General features: G+C 32.9%; 1 protein-coding gene across 1 annotated transcript in view; it reads left to right on the forward strand.

Annotated features, from left to right (window-relative positions):
- LRRC9 (leucine rich repeat containing 9) overlaps positions 1 to 15,629 on the forward strand; it is a 204,756-nt gene that overhangs the window by 15,172 nt on the left and 173,955 nt on the right. The window contains exons 6-7 of the mRNA XM_051977780.1: positions 3,754 to 3,936; positions 13,846 to 14,001. Coding sequence (XP_051833740.1) covers positions 3,754 to 3,936; positions 13,846 to 14,001 — 339 coding nt within the window. The remainder of the gene's footprint in view (positions 1 to 3,753; positions 3,937 to 13,845; positions 14,002 to 15,629) is intronic.

Consider the following 15,629-nt stretch of genomic DNA (forward strand, 5'->3'; position numbering starts at 1 on the left):
GGGTCCCTGTAATGTGGAAGACTGGGAAAATTTCTTGTAGGTCTTTATTCCAAAGGGGACTCATAATTCCTTTCCTTCCCCCACTTCAAGGTATCTCTGTCATAGAAAGGATTATCCATATAGAATTACAAACTCATCCAAGAAGATAAGGAAGCTTTGCAAAAGAAATTAAGAAAATGATTTATTTGTGGATTAGGCAAAGGTATTAGTTGCAGGACATATTGCTTTCACAATTAGGTGAGCAGTCTAGACACATGAAGTTCTTTGAATGACAGATAATATTATCCTAGAGATAATAGGAAGCCATTAGAACTTCTAGTAGGGAAGTAACATAATTAAACAAGAACATCGGTATGGTGGCTGGGTGGAGAATGAATTGGAAAGGAAAAAGATAAGAGGCAAGAAAACCAACGAGGAGACTTATGGTAATCTACCACTTAGGAGAGTGGTTACTCCTGAGATAGTGTAACTTTCAGATGAATGGGAAAAAAAGAGATGTAAGAGATGCTGATAAGGTATAGGTGACAAAATTTGGCAACTGATTCAAAGTGAGATTGTTCAGCTCAGTGACTGAATATTTTTTTTTCTAATAGAATTAAGGATGGTGTAAAATAACAAATTTGGTTTTATACATATTGAGCTTGAGAAGCCTTTGGGACATCCAGGTGGAAGAGTCTAGTGAGCAGATGGAGATGAAGGATTGGAGCTTAAAAGACATTTGAGGATTGTAAAGGAAGTAGGGTGGGGAATTGACTCTCAAATCTCAATTCATGCAGCTTTCTGTGAACCTTAGTTTCCTCATGTATAAAATGAGGAGGTTGGATTAAATCTTTCCTTCAGCTTGAAATCTATAAATCTCTTTAAATCTGTGACTTCTGAATTCTAGTGGTTCTTTAGGATGGAATGTAAATTTTTTGACATTTGAAGCCCTTCATAACTTATCCCCAGTCCTCTTTCCTAAGTCTATTACATGTTACTCTCCTCCTCATACTTTACACTTCAACTACTCTGGCTTTCTTGCTGTTCTTCAAACACAATATTCTTTGTTGTTGTTGTTTTTTTAATTTTAACTTTTTATTTACAAGACATATGCATGGGTAATTTTTCAGCATTGACCCTTACAAAAACCTTCTGTTCCAATTTTTCCCCTCCTTCTTTCCACCCCATCCCCCAGATGGCAGGTAGACCAATACATGTTAAATATGTTAAAGAATATGTTAAATACTAATATATATATATATTTTTTATTAAGATAACTATATAAATATGTATGTGTATATATACACATACATATTTATATAGTTATCTTGTTGCACAAGAAAAATCAGATTTAGAAATAAGGTAAAAATAATCTGAGAAGGAAAACAAAAATGCAAGCGGGCAATAACAGAAGGAATGGAAATGCTTTGTTATGGTCCACACTCATTTCCCATAGTTGTTTCGCTAGGTGTAGCTGGTTCTTTTCATTACTGAACAATTGGAACTTATTTGCTTCATCTCATTGTTGAAGAGAGCCACATTCATCAGAATTGATCATCATATAGTATTGTTGTTGAAGTGTATAATGATCTCCTGGCTCTGCTCATTTCATTTAGCATCAGTTCATGTAAGTGTCTCCAGGACTTTCTGAAATCATCCTGCTGGTCATTTCTTATAGAACAATAATATTCCATAGCATTCATATACCACAATTTGTTCAGCCATTCTCCAATTGATGGGCATCCATTCAATTTCTAGTTTCTAGCCACTATGAAAAAGTTTGTCACAAACATTTTTGCACATACAGGTCCCTTTCCCTTCTTTAAGATCTCTTTGTGATATAAGCCCAGTAGTAACACTGCTGGATCAAAAGGTATGCACAGTTTGATAACTTTTTGAGCATAGTTCCAAATTGCTCTCCAGAATGGCTGGATCCATTCACAATTCCACCAACAATGTATCAATGCCCAGTTTTCCCACATCCCCTCCACCATTCATCATCATCTTTTTCTGTCATCCTAGCCAATCTGAAAGGTGTGTAATGGTATCTCAGAGTTGTCTTAATTTGCATTTCTCTAATCAATAATGATTTGGAGCATTTTTTCATATGACTAGAAATAGTTTCAGTTTCTTCATCTGAAAATTGTTCATATCCTTTGACTTTTTATCAATTGGAGAATGCCTTGATTTCTTATAAATTAGTATCAGTTCTCTATATATTTTGGAAATGAGGCCTTTATCAGAACCTTTGACTGTAAAAATGTTTTCTTAATTTATTTCTTCCCTTCTAATCTTATCTGCATTAGTTTTGTTTGTACAAAAACTTTTTAACTTGATATAATCAAAATTTTCTATTTTGTGATCAATAATGATCTCTAGTTCTTTGGTCACAAATTCCTTCTTCTTCCACAGGTCTGAGAGGTAAACTATACTATGTTCTTCTAATTTATTTATAATCTCATTCTTTATGCCTAGATCATAAACCCATTTTGACCTTATCTTGGTACATGGTGTTAAGTGTGGGTCATTGCCTAGTTTCTGCCATACTAATTTCCAGTTTTCCCAGCAGTTTTTGTCAAACAGTGAATTCTTATCCCAAAAGCTGGAGTCGTTGGGTTTGTCAAGTACTGGATTATTATAGTTATTGATTATTTTGTCCTGTGAACCTAACCTATTCCACTAATCAACTAGTTTATTTCTTTGCCAATACCAAATGGTTTTGGTGACCGCTGCTTTATCATATAGTTTTAGATCTGGTACAGCTAGGACACCTTCATTTGATTTTTTTCATTAGTTCCTTTGAAATTCTTGATCTTTTGTTCTTCCAGATGAATTTTTCCTAGGTTATTAAAATAGTTTTTTGGGAGTCTGATTGGTATAGCTTTAAATAAATAGATTAGGTAGTATTGTCATCTTTATTATATTTGCTTGACCTATCCTAGAGCACTTAATAATTTTCCAATTGCTTAGATCTGATTTTATTTATGTGGAAAGTGTCAAACACAATATTCTAAACAATGACTTGGATTACAGAGCAGAGAGAGATAATTGAGCACTTTCTGGTCTCCAAAAAGAGCCTGATGCTAATTTTTTTAAGGCCTAAGCACTCTATCCCCAGACATCATTTTAAAAATCCTTATTGATAAATATAAGATCATAGAATTAAAGGTGAAGGAGACCTGAAAAATTACATAGTTCAATCCTTCTCATGCTCCTGTGCCCCCCACCATTTTACAGAAGAGTAAACCAAGGCACAAAAAAAATCACTTGCTCAAGATCACACAGATAATAAGTGATAAAGGCCAGATTCAAACTCACGTGATCAGACTCCAAATTCAATGCTTTTCCTCATCCAACCTTTTTGATTGGCTCCTTCCTTCCATCCAACCTTCAACCATCCTTTTTGGCAGGAAGAGGTGGGAAGGAAGTGGTAGGAGATCATAAAGTCATCAAGTTTGTCCCTAAGTAGAAATAAGTACTTCCATGCTCTTCATAAAAATATATTTATTTGAATGTTGTAGAAAGTGTTGTTTTTTTCATGTTCTTTAGCTGGACATAAACTGTTATTTGGTTTTCCAAAATAAATTTTAGCCAGCACAGAATTTATTCACTATAAGAAATCCATCATAGTAGCTAAACTATATTTACATTTTAAGTGCATTTGTGATTCTGCTACATTACTTTAGAAGATGTAGCCTCTTTATGTTTTCAAATGCCCTCTGTAGAAAGAGGCAATGACTACTAATTAATGCTTTATTATTGTCATTGTTTTAGGAACTCACTCACTTAACCAAGTTATCCCATTTAAAGGATTTGAGTCTGAATGACCCTCAATATAAGCCTAATCCAGTTTGTATGCTTTGTCATTATTCCACACATGTGCTATATCATTTACCTCGTCTTCAAAGACTTGATACACTTGATGTGTCACCAAAGCAGATCAAAGAACTGGCTGAGGTAAGTATGTTCGGTTAAGTAATTTCCTCCTCGTAGTTGTGTGTCCCACAATATCCATTGAAGAATATAATGAATTATATGACTAATTTAGACCCACTTCTGAGAGATTGGAATTTGTGCAATTTTGTAAAGACTTCTGCGAAAAGGTAAGTTTTTTTTTTTTCTGCCAAAAAGGTACGTTGGGTTTTTGGGGGTTTTTTGCCAGAATATTTTGAATAATCCTTTTATTTCCCTATTTCATTTTGACACATTCAGACTAACCTGTTTCTGATGAAGCACATACTCTATTTAATATTATGTTCTTCAGTTCTCAAAGAACTGAATTTCCCTATTCCTGTTTTCTACATAAGGCAATATAATGAAGTCTTGCACTCTTTAACAATCACTTTATCTGTTATTCCCAGCATGTTCCACCAGTTGGAACCCCAAATTATATGGCATGTATTTTGTCAGATTAGGTTGATTAAATGTGGTAAAGATGGGGACTAGACCTTTGACTTCATTGGTATAAGGAACCCTCTAATTCTAAAAGAACCGCCAAAAAACTATTAAAGAAAAATTCTAGGTCCTGACAGATTTAAAGATGAATTCTGTCAGACTTTTAAAGGACAATTAGTACAATTTTTACAAATTCTCATAAAGAGAGAAAGAAAGCATTCTACTAGATTCCTTTTATAAAATCAGTACCTTACTAACTAAACCACAGAAGTATAAAATACAGGAGCATTAGAGACTAATATTATTCACCAATATTGATTCAAAAATTTCAAATAATATCCTGTAAAGTGGACTATAGCAGTTCACCCAAGAAATAATTCACCATAACCAAGTTGTATTTAACATGATGGAATTGTGGTTCACCATTACGAAAATAATCAACATCATTAATCATGTTAAAAACAAAAATAATCCCAACCACATAATTATTTCTTTTTTATTATTGTTATTATAGCTTTTTATTGACAAAATATATGCATGGGTAATTTTTCTTTTTTCTTTTTGAAAGCATGAAATTATCTTTTTTTTTTAATTTAATTTTATTTAATAATAACTTTGTATTGACAGAATCCATGCCAGGATAATTTTTACACAACATTATCCCTTGCAATCACTTATGTTTCGTTTTTTTCCCCTCCTTCCCTCCTCCCCCCCCCCAAGATGGCAAGCAGTCCTATATATGTTAAATATGTTGCAGTATATGCATGGATAATTTTTCAACATTGACCCTTGCAAACACTTCTGTTCCAACTTTTCCCTTCCTTCTCTCTACCCCCTCCTCTAGATGGCAGATAGTCCCATACATGTTAAACATGTTAAAGTATATGTTAAATACAATATATACATATATATTTATATAGTTATCTTGTTGCACGAGAAAAATCAGATTTAGAAAGAAGGGAAAAATAACCTGGGAAGAAAAACAAAAATGCCAGCAAACAACAATAGAGTGCAAATGCTATGTTGTGATCCACACTCATTTCCCAGTAATCTTTCACTAGGTGTAGCTGGTTTTGTTCATCACTGATCAGTTGGAACTGATTTGGATCCTCTCATTGCCAAAGATAGCCACTTCCATCAGAATTGATCTTCATATAGTATTGTTGTTGAAGTATATAATGATCTCCTGGTTCTGCTCATTTCACTTAGCATCAGTTCATGTAAGTCTCTCCAAGCCTCTCTGTATTCATCCTGCTGGTCATTTCTTACAGAAAATAATATTCCATAACATTCACATACCATAATTTACTCAGCCATTCTCCAATTGATGGGTATCCATTCAATTTCCAGTTTCTAGCCACTATGAAAAAGTCTGTCACAAACATTTTTGCACATACAGGTCCCTTTCCCTTCTTTAAGATCTCTTTGGAATATAAGGCCAGTAGTAACACTGCTGGATCAAAAGGTATGCATAGTTTGATAACTTTTTGAGTATAGTTTCAAATTGCTCTCCAAAATGGTTGGATCCGTTCACAACTCCACCAACAATAGTGTCCCAGTTTTCCCACATCCCCTCCCAACATTAGTCATTATCTTTTCCTGTGATCTTAGCCAATCTGACAGGTGTGTAGTGGTATCTCAGAGTTATCTTAATTTGCATTTTTCTGATAAATAATAATTTGGGACATCTTTTCATGTGACTAGAAATAGTTTCAATTTCTTCATCTGAAAATTGTCTGTTCATATCCTTTGACCATTTATCAATTGGAAGATGGCTTAATTTCTTATAAATTAGAGTTAATTCTCTATATATTTTGGAAATGAGGCTTTTATCAGAACCTTTAACTGTAAAAATATTTTTGCAGTTTATTGCTTCCCTTCTAATCTTTTCTGCATTAGTTTTATTTGTACAAAAGCTTTTTAACTTGATATAATCAAAATTTTCTATTTTGTGATCAATAATGATCTCTAGTTCTTCTTTGGTCACAAATTCCTTCCTCCTCCACAAGTCTGAGAAGTAAACTATTCTATGTTTTTCTGATTTATTTATAATCTCACTCTTTATGCCTAAATCATGAACCCATTTTGATCTTATCTTGGTGTAGGGCAATGCCTAGTTTCTGCCATACTAATTTCCAATTTTCCCAGCAGTTTTTGTCAATAGTGAAGTCTTATCTCAAAAGTGTGAATCTTTGGGTTTGTCAAACACTAGATTGCTATAGTTATTGACTATTTTGACCTGTGAACCAAACGTATTCCACTGATTAACTAGTCTGTTTCTTAGCCAATACCAAATGGTTTTGGTGATCACTGCTTTATCATATAGTTTTAGATCTGGTACAGCTAGGACACCTTCATTTGATTTTTTTTTTCCATTAGTTCCCTTGAAATTTTTGACCTTTTGTTCTTTCATATGAATTTTGTTGTTATTTTTTCTAGGTCATTAAAATAGTTTCTTGGAAGTCTGATTGGTATAGTTTTAAATAAATAGATTAGTTTATGTAGTATTGTCATCTTTATTATATTTGCTCAACCTTTCAAGAGCACTTAATATTTTTCCAATTGTTTAGATCTGACTTTATTTGTGTGGAAAGGGTTTTATAGTTTTGTTCATGTAGTTCCTGACTTTCCTTTGGCAGATAGATTCCCAAATATTTTATACTATCAACAGTTATTATAAATTGAATTTCTCTTTGTAGCTCTTGCTGTTGGATTTTGTTAGTGATGTATAAAAATGCTGAGGATTTATGTGGACTTATTTTGTATCCTGCAACTTTGCTACAGTTGTGGATTATTTCTAATAGCTTTTTAGTAGAATCTCTGGGGTTCTCTAAGTATATCATCATATCATCTGCAAAGAGTGACAATTTGGTTTCCTCATTACCTACTCTAATTCCTTTAATCTCTTTTTCATCTCTTATTGTCAAAGCTAGCATTTCTAATACAATATTGAATATTATTGGTTATAGTGGGCAACCTTGTTTCACTCCTGATTTTATTGGGAATGGTTCCAGTTTATCACCAATGATGATTACTGATGATTTTAAATAGATGCTACTGACTATTTTAACGAGGAGTTCATTTATTCCTATACTCTAGAGAGTTTTTTTTAATAGGAATGGGTGTTGGATTTTATCAAATGCTTTTTCTGCATCTATTGAGATGATCATATGGTTTTTGTTAATTTGGTTACTAAAGTAATCAATTATGTTAATAGTTTTCCTAATATTGAACCAGCCCTGCATTCTTGATATAAATCCTACTTGGTCATGGTGTATTATCCTGGAGATGATTTTCTGTAATCTTTTTGTTAATGTTTTATTTAAGATTTTTGCATCAATGTTCATTAGGGAGATTGGTCTATAATTTTTTTTTTCTGTTTTTGTCCTACTGGTTTAGGTATCAGTACCATGTCTGTGTCATAAAAGGAATTTGGTAGGACTCCTTTAATCCCTATTTTTTCAGACAGTTTATATAGCATTAGAGTTAATTGTTCTTTAAATGTTTGGTAGAATTCACACGTAAATCCATCTGGCTGGGGATTTTTTCTTAGGGAGTTGATTAAGAGCTTGTTCTATTTCTTTTTCTAAAATGGAACTATTTAAGCAATTTACTTCTTCCTCTGTTAATCTGGACAACCTATATTTTTGAAGGTATTCATCCATTTCATTTAAGGTATCAAATTTATGTCATAAAGTTGATCAAGTAGCACTTAATTATTGTTCTGATTTCCTTTTCATTAGTGGCAAGTTCTCTCTTTTCATTTTTAAGACTAACAATTTTATTTTCCTTTTTCTAATATAATTTACCAAGGTTTTATCTATTTTATTGTTTTTTCATAGAACCAACTCTCAGTTTTATTTATTAATTCAATAGTTTTTTTTTTTACTTTCAATTTTATTAATTTCTCCTTTTCTTTTTAGAATTTCAAGTTTAGTATTTGATGGGGGGTTTTTAATTTGCTCTTTTTGTAGCTTTTTTAGTTGAAAGCCCTAATTCATTGATTTTCCCTCTATTTTATGCAAGTAGGCCTCCAGAGATATAAAATTTTCCCTTATTGCCACTTTGGCTGCATCCCATACATTTTGGCATGTCATTTCATTATTGTCATTCTCTTGGGTGAAATTATTAATTGTGTCTGTGATTTGCTATTTCACCAAATCATTCTTTAGGATGAGATTATTTACTTTCCAATTTTTTTTTTGGTCTATTTTCCCCTGGCTTTTAATTGAATGTAATTTTTATTGCATCATGATCTGAAAAGGATCCATTTACTATTTCTGCCTTTCTGCATTTGAATTTGAGGTGTTTATGTCCTAATATATGCTCAGTTTTTTATATAAGTTCCATGAACTGCTGAAAAGAAAGTGTACTCCTTTCTGTCTCCATTTAGTTTTCTCCAAAGATCTATCATAATACCTAACTTTTCTGGTCTTCTCTTTATTTATTTATTTTGTGGTTTGATTTATCTAGTTCTGAGAGTGCAAGGTAGAGATCTCCCGCTGTTGTAGTTTTGCTGACTATTTCTTCTTGCAGCTCTCTCCTTTAGAAATTTAAATGCTATACCACTTGGTGGATATATGTTTAATATTGATATTGCTTCATTATCTATTCTATCCTTTAGCAAGATTAAATGCCCTTCCTTATTTCTTTGAATTACATCAGTTTTTGTGTTTGCTTGATCTGAGATTAGGATGACTGCCCCTGCTTTTTTGACTTTACCTAAACCATAGTAGATTCTACTCCAGCCTTTTACCTTTACTCAGGATCACCCTGCTTCAAGTGTGTTTCCTGTAAACAATATATTGTAGGATTCTGGCTTTTAATCCAGTCTGCTATCTGTTCCACTTTATGGGGGAGTTTACCCCATTCACATTTATGGTTAAAATGTCTAATTCTGTATTTCCTGCCATCTTGTTAACCCCAGATTATGCTTTTCTCTTTCCTTTTCCTCTTACTCCCTTCCCCAGTATTATCACTTGCCTCACACAATCCTCCCTTTTTAGGATCCCTTGCCCCACTTAGAGTTCCTCCTCTTTTCTCAAGCCTTTCTCTTACTTTCTGTATTCCCTTCTATTTAGCCTACTCCTTCCCTTTTTGCTTTTCCCCTCCCACTTTTCAATGAGGTGGGAGAAGTTTCTCTGTAAACCAAATATATCTAATATTTTCTCTTTGAGCCAGTTCTGATGAGAATAAGATTCACACTATGTTCATCCCCCTCTCTTTTTTCCCTTAGATATAATAGGTTTGCTTTGCCTCTTTGTGAGACATAGTACCTCTACTTTTCCCTTTTTCTCATATAATTTCCTTTCCACCTCTAGATCCTTTTTTATATTATAACAGTAAAACCAAATTATACCTGTACTCTTTGTATATACTCATAACAGAAATACAGTTCTCAAGAGTTCTTTTTAACTTTTTATGCTTCTTTTGAGTCCTATATTTGGAGGTCAAACTTTTTGTTTAGTTCTGGTTTTTTCATTAGAAACAGATGGAATTCACCTATTTCATTGAATGTTCATCTTCTTTCCTGGAAGAAAATGCTCAGTTTGGCTGGGTAAATTATTCTTGGCTGCATATCTTAGCCTCTTGGAATATCAGATTCCAGGCCCTTTGAGCCCTCAATGTGGGCGCTGCTAGATCCTGAGTAATCCTTATTGTGGCTCCTCTGTATTTGAATTGTTTTTTTTTTTTTCTGGCTGCTTGTAGTATTTTTTCCTTAGTCTGATAGTTCTGGAATTTAGCCACAATATTTCTTGAAGTTTTGATGTTGGGATCTCTTTCAGTAAGTGATCAATGAATTTTTTCAATGTGTATTTTACCTTCTGTTTCTATAACATCTGGGCATAGTGTCTAGGCTCTTTTTTCATCATGGTTTTCAGGGAGTCCAATAATCCTTAAATTATCTCTTCTAGATCTATTTCCCAGGTTTGCTGTTTTTCCAACTAAGTATTTGACATTTTTTCTATTTTTTCATTTTTTTGGTTTTGTTTGGTTATTCTTGGTGTTTCCTCGAGTCTTTCATTTCCATTTGTTCAATTCTGATTTTTAATGAATTATTTTCTTCATTTAATTTTTTATTTCTTTTTTTTTAATTGTCCAATTGAGTTTTTAAATGAGCTGTTTTATTCTATGGAATTTTTTCCCCCATTTCACCAGTTTTATTTTTTAAGGAGTTATTTTCTTTTTCCCATTCACTAATTCTGTTTTTCAGGGAATTGATTTCTTTATCCACTCTATTTTTTAATGAGTTACATGTCTTATCTAGACTCTCTTGCAAAGCTACCCTTTCCCCATTTTTCTTCTAGCTCTCTTTTAAGAGCCTTTTTAATTTCTTCTATGAGAGGCTTATGTGATGGGAACCAGGTTATATCACCATTTGGGGCTTTATCTGGAGACAATTTGCTTTTAGTCTCCTCAGGGTTTGAAATTTGCTTTCTTTCAGTGTAGGAGCTATCTATAGTTAGAGCTCACTTTGCCTTTTTACTCATTTTAACAACAACAAAAAAAAAAAAACTGCAGTCTGCTTTTGAGGCAGTGTGGGGTTACCGAGTTTCCTCAGCAAACAACAGAAAGTAGCAGTGAAGTGGCAGTAGGATAGCAGTGGCCTCCCTGAGATGAGTAGCTGTGCTAGGATTAGAAGTTGCACTCTGAGATCATGCTGAGAACCCTCCCAGTGCTGGATGGGTGTGGCCAGATCCCGAGAGACTCCAGTGTTTTGGGATTATAGTCTTTACCCCCTATGTTTATAGCTGCTCTACTGATCTACTGGCTTGCTGCCAGAACAATTTTGAGCTGTTTCTGGTGAATTTTGAGATTATCTTATGTTGGTAATGTGTTGTACTCCCAGTATTCATGGGTTTTGACAGTCAAGCACTAATTCCGAGGTTGAGTTTTATAAAAATAGTTTGAAGGTAAAGGAGAGCTCAGACAGATGTGTGTGTCCTCTCCACCATCTTGGCTCTGCCCCTCCACATAATTATTTCAAAAGATGTAGAAAAAAACCTTTGATGAATACTATGCTCATTTAAGTGAAAAAGTCTCATAAAGTATAGGCAGAAAGACATCTTTAAATATATATATATATGAAGTGTCTATTTAAAACCAAAAGTAAGCATCAAATGCATTGAGGGTATACCAGAAGCCAGAAAGTAAATTTCCAATTAATATAGGAAAGATTAGGATAAAGCAAGGATAACCACTATTTCTGATAATACTTAATAGTCTAGAAATGGTAACTATGAGGCAAGAGAAAGAAATTAAAGACATAAAAATAACGAGGAAATAAAACATCCTAGTTTACTTATGACATGATAGTTTATTTAGAAAATCAATATGGTTAGTCTTTCCAAAGAACCAGGTTTTTATTCCCTCTCTATTTGCATAGGTTACTGAGACAGGAGTGTTCAGAGAAGAGAGGTGAGATGTTGTCTTATATTTTTCTGTGTAATTTTTCAACATTTTTTATTGTTTTGTCATCTTTGGTAATTTGCTGAGGATGAAATAAAAAATGGTTTTGCTGAACAAGCAGGATTAGAATATAAGCAAAAGTATAATGAAGAACTGGCATGACAGAAGAGTAAAAGAGAGTAAAAAGAGAAAGAAGAGGAGAAAGAGTAGTCAAATTTGCCACAAAATCTCTTAGACAAGAACACTATTCTATGATAAAGGGAGGAAAGGGTAGGCTTGTGGCTAGAAGGGAAGGCCCCAACAAAAACAAGCCTCTTGGGTGGAAATAGGCCTGGTGTAAGATAATTACATTTCCCCAAATCTTAAACTCCTACAAGAAATAGAAAATATCAGAATCAACTTCTTTTCCTTCATCCATTTTCCACTTTTCAGACTCAGTAACTTGTTTGAATAGATTAGGTTTGTAGTTATACAAAAATCTCTTCTTTAGTCAAGGTTTAATGTTGATTTTTTTTTTTTTTTTGGCTCTAAGTAGTTGATGGTCTAAGTATTTATTTTATTTTTTTTCCCTTTGGAACAATTCTTTTTTTAAAAAAAATTTATTTTATTTAATAATAATTTTATATGGACAGAATCCATGCCAGGGTAATTTTTTTTACAACATTATCCCTTGCACTCGCTTCTGTTCTGATTTTTCCCCTCCCTCCCTCCACCCTTTCCCCTAGGTGGCAAGCAGTCCTATATATGTTAGATATGTTGCAGTATATCCTAGATACAATATATGTTTGCAGAACCAAACAGTTCTCTTATTGCACAGGGAGAATTGGATTCAGAAGGTAAAAATAACCCGGGAAGAAAATCAAAAATGCAAATAGTTCATATTCGTTTCCCAGTGTTCTTTCTTTGGGTGTAGCTGCTTCTGTCCATCATTTATCAATTGAAACTCACATCTCTTTGTCAAAGAAATCCACTTCCATCAGAATACATGATGGTCTAAGTATTTAAAGCAGCTGAGTATCTCAGACTTCATGCTAGTGTTTTGTCCTTCCATCTCCTGGTAGATGCATCATACCTCCTGAGAAAAAGCTACTCATGGCCGAGGATGAGCATTTTCTATCTACCGCAAAGAAACTACTTCCATTTGTGCTAGGAAAAGGCAACTTCTACCTCCTGCTATCAGCCTAATCTCTTAACTGGGGTGTAGAGAACTTCTGATTCAAAGAACAATACTCCCTTTGATATAACCTACACTGTCCTTTGAATGTAGGAGAGTGGCACAGTTCACTATTGAACATTCTTGCATTTGGTTATACTCTAAATATCACTAGACCATTATCCAAACTCCATTCCACATCTACCTACATCCTAATTATTCATTCCCATATTTCTCAACCATCTTATCTCAAAGATTCAATCATATTTTCCAACATGCATTTCACTGCTCTGGCAAATACCATTCTTCAAATCAAAATCATTACGATTTTAAGGTATATTTTGACTTGGTTGGAGAATCTTAATAATGGCTTTATAGAATTTCTCTACTTCTTAACTCACTGCATAAAATGTCACATAAACCATAGTTGTCTCATTTTTTTATTTGTAACCATCATGAACATTGTAAGGAAAGATGATCAAATGTTCCATGAAAAGAAGTTTCTCTTTCCCCTTGAGGGTTCAATGAAATAAACTCAGGCAAAAATTTATAAAGAACTTGTTGTTCTAGGTACTAGGAACTCTATCATCTCTATATTTCCTTTTTGAGGAAAATTTTTGAGCCTACTTTCCACAACTATTTATGTCTGTTAATTTCAGTTTTATATGAAACTGAACATAGGATCAAGACTATCATCTCCCTTAATAACTATCATTGTAACCATTGCCATTTTCACAAAAATAATATGGGCTAAATTTTGTTGTTTATCATTTAGAATACTTTGGAATAATTGTGTAGAATCTGTTACAGAAATTGTCCCTGACCACAAGAGTTTGGTTTAATCACTATGTAAGTATATATTTTAAAAAATACAGTTATTCTAAATTTTCTTCTGTTCTCATTTTCAGACTACAGCAATGAAAAAAATAATGTATTATACTATGCGTATAAAAAGTGTTCATAGGAACCTTAATGAGGAACTTGAAAAGCTAAATGAAAGAAAATGCAAATTACAGAAATTGCCAGAAGAACGTATAAAATTACTCAGCTTTATTATAAAAAATGTGAGTTTTTTAATATTTTAAAATTCTTGTTAGATTTATTTAGGAAAATATATTAACATTGCAAATTTTCCTCTTCTTTTTTATTGAATAACATGCAAAATTTTACTTTGGGCTATTATAAAATAAGTTATTCATTTTATATTTAGATTATCATCTAAGCTATCTCTATCATCTAGGCACCACTGTTGGAATAGTCATCTTAAAGCAGAAATATCAAATTCTTGCTCTTGTGGCCTTCAAAACTACTGAGAGCTATTGAACCATATTAAAATGTAACTGGAAAATGTTTATCAAAATAAATAAAAACACAATAAAATATAAATAATTTCCAGATCTTGTGCTTTTGTCTCATCTGTCTTCCAGTATAGGAATGAAATTGCAAGATAATTCTTCACTTCTGTTCTTTAGCTTGACTTCTGACTTTAGCTTGCTTCAAGGCTCAGATCAGATTTTAACTGTTATGGGAAGTTTTTCTTGGTCTTCCTGGTTTTGGTATTCTTGTTCTCTTCAAATGAATGAGTTTTTCCTAATTTGCTTGCATTTTGTATCCTTTAATATAGGGGAGGGGAACATCGGTCTGCAGGTCATCTAAGGCTCTCTAAATCATTTAGTTTGGCCCTGCCAAGCAATTACAGGATATGATGAGCTAAAAGCTGGGTACAATAACCTGAGTTTATAAGTTTATAATTTTGTATGGCCGGCAAATGATGTTAGAAGTCTCCAAATGGCCCTTGGCAGAAAACAAATTCCCCTGCCTTACTTTAGTAGAATGTAATTTCCTTGAGGGCATAGCTTTTTTTTGTTGTTGTTTTTATTCTTTTAAACCCAGTACATGCTTTGCTCAAAGTAGACATTTCAAAAATTTGAATCTATTTGAATTTCTTCAAAAAACAATGTTCTAGTTCTAGATTTCAGACCTTAAGTTACATTCTATACCTAATAATTTACAAAAATATCAGAACAGAACAGATAAAAGAAAAAAGTAATAAACTAAATTGTCTGTATATGAATTATATGAATCTATTAAATACTAGTAAATTTGATTGAGTTACTTTTTCTTCTGCATTTTTATTGAAAACTAAGGAAGCTACAGGCATAATATATTTCCTGGTTTCAGAGCTAAAATATTTCATTCTTTTTGCTCTTAGATTATAAAATAAGGTAAGAATTTTTAAGTAATCATAACTTTTTAATTGTATTCTATAGTGTTTTTTCTGTTAGAGTAGATTGTTTATTGTATTTTAAGATTCCTAAGAAGTAGACTGATCACTAGAAGTTTAATAGCTTCCATTTTAAATATGAATTAGGAATCAGATTTTATACTTGACCATAGGATCAGACTTTCTGAAGTATTTTTATCTTATCTGTGATTAATTAAACATTTGAAGTCGTGTGTGTGTGTGTGTGTGTGTGTGTGTGTGTGTGTGTGTATGTGTGCGTATGTGTATACATTAACAGATGTTTCAGGTCATTTATTGGTGTTTACAAGCTTACTCATATATACTTTAATATCAATATTAAGGACAACAATGTAATAGTGGCTCACATTTATATAGTTTGTAAAGTTCTTTACATGTATTATCACATTTGATCTTCACAACAACCTTTTGAAGTAGTTGCTATTGTTA

This window comes from Antechinus flavipes, chromosome 2 (genome assembly GCF_016432865.1).
Source record: "Antechinus flavipes isolate AdamAnt ecotype Samford, QLD, Australia chromosome 2, AdamAnt_v2, whole genome shotgun sequence".
Taxonomy (NCBI): Eukaryota; Metazoa; Chordata; class Mammalia; order Dasyuromorphia; family Dasyuridae; genus Antechinus; species Antechinus flavipes.